The sequence below is a fragment of the Silurus aristotelis genome (assembly GCF_946808225.1).
Source record: "Silurus aristotelis genome assembly, chromosome: 14".
Taxonomy (NCBI): Eukaryota; Metazoa; Chordata; class Actinopteri; order Siluriformes; family Siluridae; genus Silurus; species Silurus aristotelis.
Window position 1 is genome coordinate 13,956,028 of NC_139587.1, and position 19,283 is coordinate 13,975,310.

General features: G+C 35.0%; 1 protein-coding gene across 27 annotated transcripts in view; it reads left to right on the forward strand.

The window, feature by feature from the left end:
- ablim3 (actin binding LIM protein family, member 3) overlaps window positions 1–16,114 on the forward strand; it is a 63,151-nt gene extending 47,037 nt beyond the window's left edge. For 2 of the 27 annotated variants that reach the window (XM_083560308.1, XM_083560309.1), the window contains 13 exons: window positions 107–237; window positions 1,066–1,221; window positions 2,548–2,577; window positions 2,699–2,828; window positions 3,266–3,364; window positions 3,878–3,928; window positions 8,355–8,489; window positions 9,099–9,169; window positions 9,252–9,405; window positions 11,130–11,159; window positions 11,518–11,573; window positions 11,657–11,717; window positions 11,828–11,927. In XM_083560308.1, the coding sequence (XP_083416434.1) occupies window positions 107–237; window positions 1,066–1,221; window positions 2,548–2,577; window positions 2,699–2,828; window positions 3,266–3,364; window positions 3,878–3,928; window positions 8,355–8,489; window positions 9,099–9,169; window positions 9,252–9,405; window positions 11,130–11,159; window positions 11,518–11,573; window positions 11,657–11,717; window positions 11,828–11,889 (1,166 nt within the window). In that variant the 3' untranslated portion in view covers window positions 11,890–11,927. Of the gene's footprint in view, window positions 1–106; window positions 238–1,065; window positions 1,222–2,547; window positions 2,578–2,698; window positions 2,829–3,265; window positions 3,365–3,877; window positions 3,929–8,354; window positions 8,490–9,098; window positions 9,170–9,251; window positions 9,406–11,129; window positions 11,160–11,517; window positions 11,574–11,656; window positions 11,722–11,827; window positions 11,929–13,326; window positions 13,408–14,607 lie in introns of those variants that run through there. The other 25 variants (XM_083560317.1, XR_014536603.1, XR_014536604.1 and 22 more) reach the window with 25 other exon arrangements.
- The last annotated feature ends 3,169 nt before the right edge of the window (window positions 16,115–19,283 follow it).

Below are 19,283 nucleotides of genomic sequence, written 5' to 3' on the forward strand. Positions count from 1 at the left end.
GAGAGCACATATGCTTACAACTAACTAATGATTGCATTAGTAGCACTATACTAATCTTTATCCTAAACAGGAGTGTGTAAAACAAGATGTTATCTGTTCCTCTCAGGTTCTGAGGTTTGGCATCCTGCATGTAAGCAGGCGGCTAGAGCAGAGAGGAAGCTCAGAGTGCGGCGCATGTCGGAGACATCCATTTCACCCCCAGGGTCCAGCATCAGTTCACCTAGCCGAGTCATATGTGTAAGAATATAATTGCTGTTTGACTCAATGAGGGAAAGTAGACTAACTTTAGTCAAATAAAAAGGTTTGCATTTAACATGATATGCAAACAATAGTTGGTAATAACTTTTATATATGGTGTATATTTGCATGATATCAAGTATGTAAGAATAATTGTACAAAATACAATGTATGAAATACAAAATACGAAGCCAATTTGGTAACAATTGGTCAGTATAACCGTCACATATTTCCAAGACATGCAACCAATGACATTGCTCGCAAACAGCTGAAGAGATTTATTTCCACTTAAATGTGTCTATTTTTATAAATAGTTTTATAATGGCAACAACTGATATCAATATAAGGAATAGTGGATATACTACTTTTTTGGTGGTGTATTTGTATAAGCAGTCATGAGCAGAACTGGGAATTAAAGAAATCATGAAATTACATGAAAATATTAGATTTGGCAGCACAAATTTTTTAAGATAATAAAACAGAATCAGAAGTCAAATGTGCATATAGTTTCCACCTGTGTGATGGATAAGCATAAATTATGACATAATATTTATGCCAGATGTATTTCTGTCATATGTTCAAACCTTTTGGATTGTGCCATGCTGAACACAACCAAGGTTTGAGTTCGGTGTGTTTTCTTTGCTATGTGATGGGAAACAAAAACATTGGCTGCCTCATGAGGAGTGAAGGTTTATAGAACTTTCACACTCACTACTAAAGTGAAGCACAATGTTGTTTTTAACATTAGCGTTTGTGTTCTCATTACATTTTGACGTTTTAGTGTTTGTATGTGCGTGTGTATGTCTGTCCTGTGCCCCTTTTCTTCAGGCCAGAGTGGAGAATGAGATCCTAGAGTACAAAGATCTGGCCGCATTGCCTAAGGTTAAGGCCATTTACGATCTGCAGAGGCCTGAATTCTTAACCTATGAGCCATATTACAGGTTCTACTCGGACGACAGGCTAGAGCGCCTCAGCTTCGGCGAGGTACTGCGCTAGTGGCACTTTAGCTCTGTGCTGTGTCTCTCTCCAGCATGCCACTCCTAGGTGTAGAGCAGCTAACCCAATCTAGTGTAGCTTAACAAAGCCTGGCCCAATGTTCCCAACATGCTTATGTCTCTGTCTTGTCTGTTTGTCTGTTCAGTGCATGCTGATTGCAGAATAGGCAAAGTTGACAGATGCATGTGTTACTTTCACACGTACTGTAGAAGAAAACCAGTTCCCCATATTTGTCTGTTGAGATTTTTTTTTTTAAGTATGTGATCTTTTTCTGCATGCATATACAGTATATGAAACTTCTGTTATTGCCAATTTAAGATATTCTGTTTTTTTTTTTTTTTTTTATATAGAATGGATAATGTATAATCCTATATGCTGTAATATAATACACAGTCTAAATGGTAAATAATGCTCAATACATGAAGTATACGCCATAATTTTAACATTAGTTTGTATTTAAAATGTTTTAATTAGTATTGGATCTTGATATCGCCAACGTTTTCTGTGGCCAGGAGTCCAAGAGAGTAAAATTGGCCATGCTGTCAGGGCGGGAGGGGATTCGTACTCTTTCCCCAATTAATCACAATGACATTAGCCATGTCATGGGTGCCTGTGAGCTTATGCATACGGTAGCTGACAGAGAGCACTTTCCACCAAATCTGTTATGCCACCCCCTGTTGTTGCATTGGCAGCATTTAGAAAAAAAAAAAAGATGTAGTCAGCTGGCTTCACGTGTCTCAGAGGTAGCATGTGGTTGTCTTTAGGCTCTGGTTGATAGTTGTCATGTGATGGGAAAACATAGGAAATTGGCCATGATTACTATTGAGAAAATAGTAAACAGAAGTAAAACATAATTACTGTTTTTAACAGTGTTTTCTATATATTATTCCAACCTGCTGTTGTTGTAGAATTTCTGTCAGCACTTTCCAAAATAGTTTATTTTAGAATAAATCAGTGTTGTGAGTGTGGACACATTTGTCCTTGCCAACCATGCCTCTGCAGCATTGTGCTGTTTATTCGGTTCATTAAAGACAATCCCTCTCAATAGCCTTCACAAATAGGCTGGTAATAAGTGAGAAATTCTCCTTCCATCCACTGGAGATTTTTTGTTATCAAAGTTTCTGATGTAAGTGGGAAATTGAGACTGTAGAAAACATCTTTGTTACTTAATGATGAGTAGATTTAAGCACAAGTATTAATAAATCGGTATTTACTTTCACAAAAACACGTTAAAAAAAAGGTGGTCAGACGTGATCACAAGTTAACATGTGAATTTATCTTACTGTCTGTATGTCTGTCTCATGGCCTCAACAGTCACTGGGCACACTTTCACCTTATTCTCAGGTAATAAGCCTTGTCTTAAAATATTTTGTTGGCCAGTTCACAATTACAGATTAAGCTCAAATATACTCTGTATTAAAAGAGATTAATCAGCACAACAAAAATGAATTTTTCTGTCGGGCAGGACATGTATGACAATGTAGATCTGAGGCAGAGGCGGTCCTCCAGTCCTGGCTATATTGATTCTCCTACCTACAGTCGGCAGAGCATGTCACCTCTGCTCCCTCGCTCTCCACAGCACTACTATCGATATGGTGAGTCACTGCAAAAAGCTCTTGTGCATGTGATGTACAGTGCAAAGAACAATTATAAAGGCTGCATCTGACAAGAAATGTGCATGAACTGTGCTTGTTTACAGACAGGATAAGCATGTTAATTATTACTTCTGGAATGAATAAAACCTAAGAAATGTAACCAAATCAACAATAAGTGGATAATAAATGGATGGCTTTGAAAGAAATATTTAACAATCCATTGCTTGTTGCCTTTTCTGTTTATTTTGGTTTCGCTTTGCTATATTTGGCTCAGTACACAGTTCCTACTGAAATGCCTACCATATAATCCCAGTCTAATTTTTTGAGCAGAGAAATTGCCGGCTCTGTGCTGTGATAGAGTGAATGAGAGGGTTGGGTGATATCTTTTCATTCATGCTTTGCCTCTGTCACTCTCATTGGCTGGGGGTTTGGCACAGGCACTGAAAGTGGCAGAAGCTCACCCTGTTACTCGCAGCTGGAGGCCAGGTCCAGCACACCCACTACCAATCAAGCACCGAAGCATTTCCATGTGCCAGGTATGCCACAAAGCCACACCATTGCTTTTAAAGCCCCTGGCAACACAGTTTAAATTATAGATCTGCTTTGTAATAAGCATTTCCTGTGGTAGATTTAAGATTTAATTAAAGATTTAATTATAATTAAAACCTGCTTTTAACAACGATCTAGTGCTAGAAAAGCATCTATGACAACAGACAAAGTAAAGAAATTCAAAATACATTTAATTTTACACAAGTCTTGAGTCATAGCGTACAGCATATATATACATGTGGTTTTGCTTTTTAAAAATGTTGACAGTGGCTTTAACATCATTCGCTGCTTTTTAACTTTCTATTCATCATGCTGAGCCAGAATGCTTTTAGCATCCAGTGATGATGGCTCTTTTTTCAGCTCTATAGCTCATGTTTATAGTGTCCTCAACACACTTTCTAAAAACACAGAATGTGCAGAGGAAATACACACTGTTTCTTTTTCCTTTTCCTCATCGGTCTCTCCTTTGTTTCATCTCTCACTTCTCTTTTTCTTCTCAGCAACAGGAGAGCCTAACATCTACCGGAAGCCCCCCATCTATAAGAGACATGGTAGTGTTCTCGGCCTACCCTGTTCCTCAGTCTTGGCTTTTGGCCACTAGGAAATTTGTGCTGGATTAGGGTTAGATATTCTTTTAGTTTAACACCAGGGTGCAGATTAACAAAGGAGTAAAGCATTGCTGTAGATTTGTATGCTATTTTGAGAGTCTTCAGCAGAGATGGCCAGAGCACTATATAGTTTATGTTTTCATTATTAACCTACAATTAAGTTGAGTTGAATTGAGCATACTGACGAATGCAACCACCAAGAACTTAAAAGGTCCTATCAATTCTGATTGTTAACACAAGCCAAACATAACAAAAATAGAATTGCCATGTGGTTTGGTGGTTAGGTGAAAATTGCTTTCACTTTGTGTAGCTGGCCTAACTCTTGGTCAAGAAGTTTTGTGGGCCAGTGATTTTTTTTTTTGTGCAGTGCAGTTACAGTGGCATACTTCTAAAAATATAATGTAAGCTTTGTAAATATTTTTTCAATATAAAGGTCACGCCTTTTTCTGTCTTTGTGGCATTTATTAAGGTCTTTGCTGAACCAATTTTGTACAGATAGGTGACAAATTAAAAGTCCAAATGAAAGCTCTGTTATGCTGTGGTCTGCAGTTTTCTGCCAAAGTTTTGTCCAACTATTTTTTTTTTTTTTTTTTTTTTGAGGGAATGGTCATTGCAAATTAATACAAAGTTATTTTGTGAGATTACATTATCCTCCTGTACTGAAACATTCCTCTCATGCTGCACAGGTTTTTTTTTCATTGGATATAATGGATATGAAAATTACTTAACCCATGTGCTAAAGTTTACACATGAGGACCAACCCTAATTGAACACCTATGGGTGATTTTGACAGTGCAATAGACAACTATTATCAAAACACTAACCGGGGGAAAATCTTTTGTTTATTTCTCCACTATAGCTCCAGAGATTTGTAGAATCTGTGCCACTGAAGATGCTTTAATTAGTCACCTGTCTGTATTCTTGTGTGTGGAGTTTGTATAGTAGATATTTCCAGTGTGAGCTTATGTAATTGTGCTTTGCCAGTACAGGCTTGTGACATTTTAATAACAACAGAGACCCGGTTTACACGTGGGCATTTCATACATCTTGAGAACCAGGATTATATCCAGATTTAAATATTGTAGGAAAAAAAAACCTTTTAGCAGCATGTGGGTTTATGAGGCCAATAACAATTACACAGAATGGTGCCATGTCAGAGACAATAAAGTTCGACAACAAGAGACCTATTAGAGCAAGGTTATTATACCCTATCATAGGTTTTTTTTTTTTTTTTTCATGTAATTTGTCAATGTCTGTTTGGCTTGAGGTTTAAAAAAATTATCAACAGATGGAAAGTGTTACCATCCTACTCATCGCCTATTTTCAGTACTGTCAATAAGTACTGTAATTTAATACTAAACAAGTACCTTTACATTAGCACATGCATGTAGTTATCTAATGATCCAATCATGTGGCAGCAACATAATGAATAAAGTGTATATACAGGTTAAAAGCTTGCGATAATGTTTAAATCAAACATCAAAATGGGGGACAAGCCTCTGTGATTTGGATTGTTGCCTGAATTTTGGTACTAGAAGGGCTAAATCTAGTTCCCCTAAATCTTAATCTAGTCCCCCTAAATCTAATCAACCCCCGGGGATGAATTGGTACCGGGTCACACAGAAAGAATACATACATTTTTTCCGTTTTATTTATTATCTGATTCTGAACGATGTTTTATTTTGGAAAATTACTGGATTCTCTCCGCCACATCTGTCTATGACTCACTCTTAATGCATGTCATGATGCCTCGGTTCACGTCTTACCTCCATCTGCTACCTTCTTAAAGGGGCTTCTCTGGCCGCTAACAAATAATAAATTACCGCTAAATTGAAACACCCAAGCTAGCAAAATGAACAAAAAACAACACAGTGGATTCACGTTTATTATTATATTTAGAAAATGCAAGTTTTTATGCCGGTCGTTTTGTTTTATTTTGTTGCATTTATCCGCCACACCTTAAAGGCCGGTCCGTGAAAATATTGTCCGACATTAAACCAGTCCGTGGCGCAAACAAGGTTGGGGACCACTGGGCTAAATTGAATATTTTAGAAATTGCTGATCACCTGAGATTTTTACACACAATAGTCCCAAGTGGTTCATCAAACAAAAAACATTTTGGAAATTTGGAAAGTGACCAACTTGGTTCTAGCTGCCAAGTAGGTTATAGTTATTTTTAAATAATCACACTCTTAGAATGCACAAAACATTGATTATGAGTTGGATGGGCTACAACAACAGAAGATAACATTGAGTTTCACCCTTGTTAGTCAAGAAGGGAAATCTGAATTTCGATGTGCCCATGATAGCTTGTTCCTGACAGGCACTGAAACTGATTTGCTCTTCTACTGTTGCATAGTGTAATGCTTTTTTTTTATAACACTATTTTACAATAGTCATTGTCTTAAATCAGCTTAACACAGATAAAGCAGTAATAAAAGAATGTATACATTTTTTTCTGTATTTTCCTTTCACTACAGAAGAAAAAAGTGCTTATTTGAGTTACTATAGACCTTGATTTTTGCACTGTGCTGCTGCTACATAATTTGGCTGATTAGATGACTGGATGAATGTGCAAGTGGACAGTGGCAATATGTTTTACTTTAGATCACTTTAGATTTGTATAAATATTTTGCAGCCATCAATGAGGAGAAAAGTGACATAGAGGCTAAAGTCACCAATATGGAGAACAATAGAAAACACGCAAATAAGACAAAAGTGTGTTGGCATTAAGAAATCAGGAAGTGGCTATTAAACATATCTACTTAAGTCAAATTGTTAATATCAAGAACTTTTATATTGAGCTAATCAACCTGCCTGGAAGAGAATCAAAGTGTGTATTGTCCCCAGGTGCAGTGAAGAGGATAGTTTCTTGAGAGTTCTTGACACTTAACTGGACCTGGTTCAATGGCAGATAAGAAAAAATATATATTGTATTTTTTATTTTTTTTTTTAAAGAAAAGGTCATTCATTACGCATTGTTAATTAATTAGTGGCAAACAGCATTGATGGAAATGCACAATACATAATTTCCATTTTCATTCAATATTAAAGCATTACAAAATAAAATACAGATTTCATGTTGTTGTTTTTTTATTGTTGAAATCTATTGTGTGGTTTTCTGTTACAAGTTTCCTTTTATTAAAGTTCATTGTTGTTATAAATCATAAATCACAAAAGACCTTCAACTGTCAAAAACAAAAACAGTATGAAATCTGAGAATATTTTATATATTTGTAATACTGAACTTTAATATTAATCTGCATAATTCTGTTTTTTCATGTAAAAATAAAATCTAGAAGTCCTGCAAGAAACCCAATAATCCATTAGTTGTTTTTTTGTTTTGTTTTTTGTGCATATTTTCACTATTGGTCAGAATTGTATTAGCTTGAATAATGGACAGGCATTAGTTAACTAAATAGTGATATACACAACAAAATACATATGTAGACTGATATTTTAGAAAAGTACGAATGCTACTGAGCAGTGATATTACAACAGATTTATTCACATCACAAGCCTGTAATGAATTCCTCAAACAGAATTGTTTGTTTCCCATATGGAGGACAGATGACAGAAACAGATGGATGTAGCAGTAAGATCTTTTCCTATTAGCCTATTTACACTATGCTAAATTCATATTAGAGCTCATACTGTTTTACTTCTGTTTCTATCTTCCTCATATGGGCATGAAAGTTAACATTTACAGACTGTTTTTCGTAGATTGCAAATAATTCCCTTTTTCTGTTTTTTTTTTTTTTCTGTTTGTTTTTTTTTTTTTTTTCATTTCTTATCACATTAATAAATATTCCCTCCACACTTCTGATGTACTTTCCTCAACCATTTACCCTGTAAGTACAATTCACTCGTCAGCATCATTTGTCCATATTCGTCTGTACTTGTCTTTCATTATTTTCTTATTCCTGTCCATCCTCCTACCTTCTGTCTTTCTAATTTTGTATATCTTTTATTTGGCTGCTTTATTCTAATCACAGTAAATGACTTTTGATCAGTCTTGGAGAAATGATTAAAAAGCAATTAAGTTTTTTTAGTTGAATGAACTTTGAGATATTTTGTCAGAGCAGCTTAGCCTCAACAGTGGTCATTTAGTCTTTAAGAGTGCTGAGTCATTTAAGCTTTTGGAGCGTTTATTTTTATTTTTTTGCCATTCTTTATTTAGGAGTGAATAATGTCCTTTCTACTCCCGTAGAAAACGTCTTTTTAACGGAAGTAGACCACGGTGTGCTTTTTCTCGTCCATTTGTCTTTGTGTAATTTTAATTGTAAGGCTCAGCAATTCAGTTATATTCATTTAAAAGAAATAGATGTATCCTGATAAATCTTAGCTTTTCTGACCTCCATCTGTACAGACAATCGGGATATAGCCACAAAGAGCAAGACCAGTGAAGATATCCTTCAGTCAACCAGGTTCTCAACAGCCTACTCACCCGAGCACTACCAGCACACCCAATCTGATTACTTCCAGAGCCCCGTGTCCCCTAAATGTATGTATCTAATGATATACTTGAATAAATTTGTTGCTGTACTAAGATGAAAATTATACCAGATATGTGTCAATGCCACGGATGTGTTACATAAGTACAAATAGCAACATTTTGATCAATTAACACCTCACACATTGTATATCATATAAACATGCTTAATTTATTTTTTTTACCATTAATGCCCTAATATTCACTGGCAATGAAACATAAGAAATGTAATTGGATCGTTTCTAATTTATTTATGATACATAATACATGCTTTTAGGCAGTGAAATAAGATATGTAAAAGGCAGTGAAATGAGAAATTAAATAAATTGTAAAAGTTTTTTTTATATATGTCTTTTTATGTGTTTTTATGTCTAGTTTCCCCCGAACTATAAAACAATATAAAACTGCAGGTTACAGAATTATAATGTTATACAGGTAGTCGTCGACTTACGACCACGATTGGGACCGACAGATCGTAACACGATTTGGTAGTGATAAGCAGTGGCTGTTTTTCAAGCAGAAGCACAAACTGCTTTAATGAGTCATGTAAGAGCAAATACTCTTGAGCTGCTTGCATTTTTCATCCATTCATTTAACATCTAGATTCTCTCACTCGCACAGCTTTACGTATTCCACGAAGAAGATTCTCATCAGGAGGAGAAGAAGATGGGTGGAATTATGGTCTTCAAAGAGTATGAAACTATTTCTCCCTCCTTCTCTCACTGTTCCATCTTTATTCCAACAGTTAAAAAACAAACGCTCTCACCTTTTTAGATCCAGGGTGGGATTGGCAGGATGATCCTGAAGGAAGAGATGAAAGCCCGCTCTGGTTCATATGACAACGACCCCTGGGGCAGTACACGGAACTCCCACGCTGGGAGCAAGGAGACTCTGCATAACACCAGCTACAACACCATCATCAATGGCTGTAAGAACATTAACTGCTTATGTTGTGTAATACAGAACTCTAGATAATGATATAGTTCTGAGGATATTCTGCCAAGAGTTCTTGGTTACCAAGAATTGTTTAAACGATCACATATCAGATACCAGGTATTATCAGTCATTCTGTTTGCTGATATCTTTACATTTCTAAACACAAGAAGTGCTCATGAGAAATAATATATCATTATATAAATAAATGCACCACTTTGTATTTCACAAATGTTTTTCTTCACAGCATTGGAGTTAATTTCCGTTGTTGCGGAAAAAGCCCATTTCTCCCTTAAGGTCTTGAATCACAAACACACTCAGGGGAGAGCTAGCAGGGAAAAAAATGCATGCAGGCCTGGTTGTAGATTACTCAGTATGTTGATCAGCTGTGTATAGTCACAGACAGTCACAGGCAAATTACAGTTCATGGTGTTAGTCGATGAAATTGCACTGAGGCGCCTTGTTAAACAGTGATGCCCTGGCACACTTTACTGCAGTTTCTTTGCGAGCAGAGTAAAAATTCAGACACCAAACCCATCAAAATAGTAATGTTAGGCTGTTTTCCTTTCTCTTGCTGCCACTTTTTTCTTTCTTTGTCTCCCTCTCCTTGCACACTCTCTGTCCCTCCTTTGTGTCGCTTTCTGTTGCTTTCTCCTCACATGTGTATGTGACCTGCTCTCCTCATTTCTATTTCTGTGTGCCTCTTGGGAAAGTGCACAAAACAGCTGAATTTTTCCCTGCACACTTTTCATCTCTCTCTCTCTCTCTCTCTCTCTCTCTCTCTCTCTCTCTCTCTCTCTCTCTCTCTCTCTCTCTCTCTCTCTCTCTCTCTCTCTCTCTCTTTTTTCTCTCATTCCTCCTCACTCACTCCTGATCTTTGTTTCTTTTGCCTTTGCAACTGTGGTCACTTAATATATTTTTCTGCATCTAAGGTGAGATGCAGGTTTAGATCTTTATTAGAACACTTCCAAGAAATGAGACGGAGTGAATGTAAAAAAAATAAATAAAAAAATCAGACAAAAGGACAGGTGATCAGCATATAGACTAAACAAGGCAATACCAATCATTATTCAGAATATCAAAAACACAGAGAAAGACTTGGAACATTAGAATGAAACACACAGAGTGATCATTTCTATTTATAAAACACAAAGAAAAATTATGAATTATGTCAGATGAGTTGTTAGCTCCCCTTAATATTTAATACATGCACTGTATGGACTATTAGTATTATAGATAATCTTGAGGTCAAAGCCAGGTCAGTTTAATTAATAAATAAGTTAAGGTGACTTTAGATTTTCCTTTGTTACTGTACTTATAAACCATTTTTTCCTCAACCTATAATCACCTATATCATGTCTTCTAATGAAAATGAATTTCTTAATTTGATATAGGGCAAGCATACTATACTGTGTTCTATTACTTCGTGAAGTATTGGTAAAGTATGTGTTTCAGTAGTGAGACAATATAGACTATAGAGATAATATTAATAGAGTGGTTGTGATCTCTACAAAATATTAGTCTGGTCTGTACTGAATAGCTTAAACAAAACAAACAGTGCCGTGCTTAATTTAAAAACACACACACACACACACAAAAATGCATTCCATGACTGGAACAGCTTTGTCTGTGTCATTACGATATGTCCTGCATGAATATCATTTCATAAAGATAAAGACTCCATGGTGAGGTGTCACAATTCTGTGTTTTTTTTTTCAGCTCCGCAGACACTCTATCCAGCTGAAAATGGTGAGAAGTACAATGCTTCTTTTCTTCATATTTATTTGATAACAATAAGCATGATTAGATTAAAATAACCGGGAGGTGGTGGGGATTTAGTAGGAGAGTATTAGAACAAAAGCAGGTCATGTGTGATTTCTCAATCTAGGTGTTCATAGTTCATCTGGGGATTAAGCAATACAGGGCACAGTTTTGGAAATATAGGAGTTGTAATCTTAATTGAAGGGTTTGGTGGAAGGGCTGCAAGAGATGTAACATTAGCGTTTTTGAACGACTCCCCCTACTGTCCACTTTCATTTAGAGAAAAACTTGCTGGCATTTTTATTTCATGCTATTCAGTGCCTGCTCTTTGGATCTTTTTTTTTAGAGTATATATCAAAATCGGCCTCGTTACCAGGGTATGGCAGAAATGGACTGCACAGGGTAATATGTAACAAGTGGATGAATACAAATGCATATCATATTGCTTTGTTTAAACATTGTGAATAATAATGTTTGTTTTCCAGCAGCAAAATACAGACTACTTTCAGTATGACAGTGGCAATGAGGTCAACTGGGGAATCAGAGGTTAGTTAGAATTATAGTCATTTAAATGCAATGGCAGGTTATAATACTTTTTTGTGATGAACAGAATCTAACAGAGTATTTCCTGTCTCTTGCGTATTTTTGTTTTGCAGAATACAAGGTGAGTCCTGAGGCCATTCTAAAACAGACACAGTCTCTAAGCAATAGTATATAGAGAGGTGAATTACAGTACTCCGTCATGATGAGCTCAAAGCAACAACAGTAGAACAGGGAAATTAGTTTGTCTTTGCATTAAATGATGTTACCCAGGGCTCATGGGGTGATTAAGAGCTGACCTCAGAACAAAAATGCCACCATGTAGTCTGAGACAGACCCCTGTTTTGTAGCAGTTACTGTATTGTTGTGATGAAATGAAATTTTCTGACAAAAGAGGCTTAACATCCAAGATAATCTAATTTGTTTTTCCTCATTCCTAAGAATAATATTAAAAACTGGTAAAAAAAAAAAATAAATAAAAATAACTATTTGAAAGAAATGAAAGAAATGTATTTCATTATATTTTCTTATTATTTAATATTAAAATTAAGTCTAAAATATTTGGTCATCTTTGTTACTTAATATTTGCATTACGTAAGTCTGAAAAGGTGACAGTTTTTCATAACATCTATGTCATTTCCTGAAGAAGACAGGAAATGGAACTGGAAAGATATTTGTAATTAAAAAGAAGGAGCAAATATAACATTTATAAGATGTGTTAAACTTTAAAAAAAGATCTAATCTTATTCAAAACACTTATTTGAACACCCTGAACAGAAACATTATGGCTTACTCATGTATGTTGAGGTTGATGTAATGTAAAGAAAAGAAAATTAAATCATTCATTCATTCATTCATTCATTTTCTCCCGCTTATCCGTAATTCGGGTCGCGGGGGCAACAGTCTAAGCAGGCCTCCTCACAGCACCGTCCCTTATGGTCCCTCCTGCAGGTGGTGAGCCCACGGGAAGGAAATTAAATAATTATATAATCAAATGAACCAAAAAAAAAACGTAAAAATAAATATAGACGTATGACCTATTACCTATGTTTGGAAAAAAGTACAAGATTTTGTGTGAAAATGGTAGTTAAATGATAAAAGGAACAGAAAAGAAATTTACTGAATCTCCACTGTAAATGTAAATGTGCACCTGCAAGTGCATGCAAGTGGAAATATTTTAAATATAGTCACATGTATGTAGTATCTCCTGTTTGAGAATAAAATCAAACAAATATAAAAATTATTCATATGAACTCATTCCAAGCTTGAAATAGTCCTGTTTCATTGGCAGATATATTATTTGAGTACCTTTTCAATATTGAACTGTCTGTCTATGCATACAATTCCAACAGTATTGTTAAATTTGCCACCAAAAAACTGGCACTTAATTTGCAAGTGTGTGTAAAAACATATTTTTAATATCAAATACATATGTAAATGTTAGTTGCAGTGATGATAGCCATAGCTTGTATAAACAAAATGTAATATTATCCATAAGCTATAGTGCTATGTTTATTTTCCACAAGTATATCTAATGTATTAATTAATTTATAAAAATATTTTATCATAAAATGTACAGGTACATAATGTGTGATTAATGCAACTCTCCGAACAGGTTTACCCATATGAGGCACTGATTGTGACCACCAGGGGGCGAAATAGGCTGCCAAAAGACGTGGATAGAGCGAGACTGGAAGTAAGTCATTGTGAAATTTTATTCTTCAAACACTTCAAGCAGGTTATCCAGTTTAAGACATTTGAAGGCCCTAGGCAAAATTTATATTGGAGGCCCCCCAAGCTTCCTTCCTGTCACCTTTTCAAAATTAATAAAGAACTTGAAACAAGTATAATCTATAACCTTTTTTGTTTATACAAAACCTGTAATGAGTACTTTTATATATTTGCTTGAATGTGCATATGAATTCAGCTTGCTTAACCATGGCCACTTGTTTAATGTCATGAGCTAAGCTACACTGTAAAATAATAATTTGTCTTGATAATGTTTTTCTCATACTTTAAAATGCTAACTTTAGTTTAAGATTATACTTTTATTATACATTACTTACATAGATACACAACTAAATCATCCAGAGCTTTTATTCATTTGTTCAGTAATTTATTTACAGTAACACAATGACCCACTTTTTGGGACAATGAACATATATGCCTACTATGTACAGTAAAATGGAGGTGGGAGGGTTAAATGTCATTTTCATCAAGCTGGATATGGACATAATTTCCCCCTCCTACTGAAGCGATATATAGACTATAGACTATAGATAAAGTAATATAAATCATATTAACTATTGCATTTAAAAACACTTAAGGTGGTAGCTCAGTGGTTAAGGTAGTGGTTAAAGCTTAAGCAAGGCCCTTAACCCTCTGTACTCCAAGGGCTTTAATGTGTTGTAATGTATATGTGACAAATAATGGCTAGTCTAAATATGCACTATATAACCAAATCAACAGTGGAAGTAAAAGAGACAAACTACTAAGCAGAAAGGATAGTTAGCTTTTTCAATTGTATTTGTATGCTTACATTTTATTTATTCGGTAAATACAACACAAATTATTTGAAAACTAAAAAATAGTCAGTATGAAGTAGGCTATTATAATAATGTAAATATCACCTGAGTTTATAAGATATACTGTACAGTTGAGACACTTTTTGGATAAATAAACAATGCTCTAGCCTTGCTGTGATTTGCTGAACTTTTACTTTTTCTTTAGTATTTTTAAAGTCGTCACGGCACTCGCTGTGTTTTGAACTTAGAATAAACCGTCTGCAAAACATAATAAATAATGATTAATGATGCACTACATACAGAGACAAACCTGTAAATATTTGTCTTATGTCATATGAATTCACACTCTTCTAATTCGATGTGTCTTTCAGAGGCACCTATCTCCTGAGGAATTCTACCAGGTTTTTGGCATGACCATGGCTGAGTTTGACCGACTGGCACTGTGGAAGAGGAATGAGATGAAGAAACAGGCTAGGCTGTTCTAAACATTCCTGCTTCCTACATGCAGAAATAGAGACACCTGTCCAGAAGCAGCCGAAATGATGCTACCTTTTTCTGTCACACTCCTCAAGTTCACTGAGCAACAGTAAAATCCTGTGCTGCTGAACATGTGCCAGGCACATATGTAGTATTAAATGGGCTATGATCACTGAGGAAGGAAGAAAACAAGGCAGGAAGCGAAAAAGACAGAGAGCAACAGTTCTAAAATAATAAGGAAAGCATGAAGTCATGTTAGATTCTTGTCCCATTTCTTGACAAGAATAGAGATTGAAATGTAAAAAAAAATTAATTGGAGTTTTGCCTTATATTTTTTGTGTTAACTTATGCACCAGCAGAGTGACTAGAATGTAGACACTATATTAATAACATAACCTTTTTTTGTTCCTCGCTTGTATATTACACTTGAAAACTAATATCTTGTTTTACTTTATGGACCATTTTTTGTCTACAATGGAAATACACAGCTAAATAACATTAAGGTAAAAGGAAACAGGCAAAATTTGCCATTAAACACTAAAACCAAAGTCTCAGTACCATGTGTGATGTAACTAGAAACAAAAAGGAGGGCTTATACTACAGATGCTATAGATAATAAAGGTCCTGGGTTTAAACATATGAATGTAAATTGTTTTCAACAAATACAATTATTTAATAGACCCAGTCTAAAATGTGAAAAGTTTTGTAATGTAGCAGTAGTTATGAGTGACGAGGTCATTTGCTTCTAGGCAAGCTTAAGGAATATTCACATGCACACACAGCATTAAAACACATCAGGAGTAAATTAACGGATTATGGTGCAATTTCTTTTTTTATTTTTATTTTTTTATCTCTCCATCATTTAAATGTGTCTCTTTTTAAAATGGGGAATGTGATATTTTTTGAGCAGCAATCTGATTTGTAAAGTTTTTGTTTATGCCGTGTTTGTTACTACTCATTCCACAAGCAGGATTATCAATTTTGGACAATCAGAAGGGTCTCAAATAATGTTGTTTTACTAAAATGGATTTGCTACAAATTAAAAAGAAAATGTATTGCACTTAAGTGGGACCCAGTACTAAAGTCTGTAATACCACTTGATAATTGTAAGCATTGTGTAGATTATGTTACAAATCACCGGTTCAGTTGTCACTTTTTTTTTCTTCTTGGTTTATTTGTTTGTTTTGTTGTTGGGTTGTTTCTTTTGTTTTGAGGCCACTGGAATGTTCTAAAGTGTCATACCAACTTTACAGTAGTCAGTGGGAAAGTAAACATATTTTTTAATTCTTCCTTTTTTTAAAACAGTATAACTACCTATCACGTTAACTTTATTTATTTGTCAGTGGGTACAACTAGCTATGTAGCTCACGTCTATTTAAATAAAGCTGGTTTTCTGTTGTATTTTGAAATTGTTTGCCCTTATTAAGGAAGATTCACTTTCTAAAATTCAGAACTATAAATTAGGTAAATATGGAACTGTATTTCCATCAACCACAGATAACCAACAGGAGCATTGTGAAACGAATAATTACCAACTGATGCACATCCCAACCAAGGTCATGTAGTGACATCTAACAGCTAGCAAAAATTTTTATTAAAAAACAACTGTGCGCCTACACTTATTCATAATAATTAAGAATAATTGCAGACTTACAGTGGTATTTGTATTTTTTGCAATGTGGTATTTATTGTAAACGTTTATGTCACTATGCAGGTCAGTGGTTACAGTTAAGCTAACTGGATGAGCTAAGCTACTGGATGAACTAACTAGGCATATTGTTCATAAAACAATAGCTATATACACCTGGTCAGTCTACAGTCTAGTGTACTAGCCCAGGAACACTAGGCATGAGGCTGGAATATACTTTATGTGATATGACAGAGTCCATTGCAGGGCACCATAAACACACAGATTCACATTTTTAGCCAATGAGTCTGGCAACATGTTTTTTGACAGTGGAAGGTAACAAGAGAGCATGGATAAAACCCACAGGAAGCATAGAATGTGTAACTACACAAAGACAATAACTCAAGTTAAGGATCAAATCAGGGACCTTGGCTCTGAAAGGCTGCAATCCTACCCACTGTTCTTCTATGCCAGTTATTTTCTGCATAACACCATTTTCTTCTATTTATGCATAGTGCAGACAGCCAGCAGATCTCGTTGTAGTGCTCAACAAGGTTGGAAATACTTGTAGAGGAATTTTGGGGAACTCCTTTATGCAGAATACTTTAAGCTCTTTTATATTATTAGGCTTATGCCTGGTGAATACCTTCTTCAATTCAGACCACCTGTTTTTAGTTGAGTTCAAAGTCATTGACTGATATGATCATTGACTTTATGTTTCTTTAATCATTTCTTTGTTATTTTAGATGCAAGTTTGGCACTTCTAGCTATTTTTGGCCAATGTTTGTGGATGAAATACCCTGCTTGTGAATAGAATTTATTCTATTCCCATGAACTACCATATATTAAAATGGGTAATTCTTCTTCTTTTCATATACAGTCCTTGTTTTTCAACAAACATGTTGACAGTGCACATGACTAGAGTTTTATTTTGGACCACAACACAATGCTTCTTTTGAAATGCTCCCAGGAAGGGCCTTTTTTAAAATGCTTTCACAAATTATGATTAAACACTTAACTAATGCTGTCATAAGTAAGGGATAAAACCAGACAGAAGGCCCTGTTACAGGAAATGACTAGCTGGTGTAATGCCACTTTAAAAGTTTTCACAGAAGGGTGAATATTAAAACTTCTTCTGTGTGGAAATTATAAATTAACAGCTTTTACTTTAACTGAAATGATATCCCTATTTTTGTATCCTTTACATTGCAATGGTAATAGTTAAGTATTATTGGTATTAAGGTCTGTTAATAAATATATGTAATGAAGTATAAATAAACATTTAGAGTATAAATATAAGTAATATGACAACAGCATTAAAGTTCATTTGGATAATGAAGAGTCTGTTTGGAAACAGTGCAGGTTTATGTATAGGCTAGAATGTAATTTCAGGTATTCAAGACAGTTCTCTCATTTCTTAACCCCAACACAGACATTTATTACAACAACTTAAATTACACGTTCATACATTCTTCAAAATGCCAGAATTGAAATAAAAGTTTATAATACAGTTTTTCAAATAAATAAATAAATAAACAAATAAATAAAAGGTCTTTGCAGGGGTCTTTGCCGATTTCACCATGTGCTTGAATGGTCCAACCTCCTCTAAGATCATCACATCAATTTTAATAGCATACACAGAAAAACAGTTGGTCTGTGAATCAGATGCTGTCCAAATAGCATCGCATTGCATAATCAGCACATATCAATAACTAATCTGTTGAGTCACTGTTGAGGCATTAAATGTATAAAAACTATTTAGTAGTTACTGGTATATAGAAATGTAAAATATAATTTATTACTAATTAGGCAACGCTAGATGTTTTTCCATTTATATTTGTTTTCTTGACTGCTAGATTCTCAGTGGGACCTTGCTCAAATCTCACCATCTGTTCTGGATGGCAGATCTGTTCCAACAACAAAGTAAAATATGCAGTAAGAGCCAAAGTCTTAAAAGCCATCTTGGGCCACAAGTAGGTCACCTTCTTGCTAAAATCCTATATATTTTGGGCAAAATCAATAGCATGTTGCAAGGGAAGAACTGGCCCCAGAGAACAGTGTTGAAAGTGTTGGCTCAACTTGTAATTTGTGACTCTAGGGTCTAAACCTTAGGAGGGGTTTAGCCCCACAGTGTATTATGTGCAGAGAGGATGAATGAACGCTACTTTTGTAAGTTCTGCAAGTAATGTTTGTGTACATTTGTGTAGCAAATATGGTAGCATTGCTTAATCAGTGACTGTTTATGAGCTTATTTTTTGTTTTCTTTCTGTGTGTATTTTTTGGCATCTCTATCCTGCTCCTTCTCTTATTTCATCTTCTCCCTCATTTGCTATGCTCTTTGTTTGACTATAATCTAAAAGCATACATTTTGACATACATTTTACAAGTTTTCAGATTAAAAGGAAAAAGTACAAATAAAATGAATAACTTGGATGGAAGTTATTCATGACTTCATTTTTAGAACGAGCATCCTCTGAAAGGGGCAAGAAAGATGACTAGCAAGTGAACTATCAACCCCTTGCATATTCTAAGATTCTGGATCACTAAATGGATAATTAACTTCAGGACAAATAAGGCCACGGGGGTTGTGGCAAGTTAGAGTCAGGACTTTCTTCCATCAAACCATATAAATGTTTTGCTTGCTGTTGAAGTGATGCTGAACTTTATGTTGGTGCTAAGCAAGTTCAAAACAGAGCATGTGCTCAACCCTGATTAGTGGCTTGCTGCCAGCATGACAATTTTTTTATACATTTTTTATTTCACATTTTATTTTTGCAAGATCTAGTGTAGTAAACCCTGGTATTTGACTTTAAATTGTAGTACAGTTAAAGCTACTTATCCCAAATGAAAATACTCCCGTTAAGTACAAATATTCAAAAAGGCACAGTAACAAATTACATTGATTTTGTTACTGTCCACTAATGTGTGTGTGTGTGTGTGTGT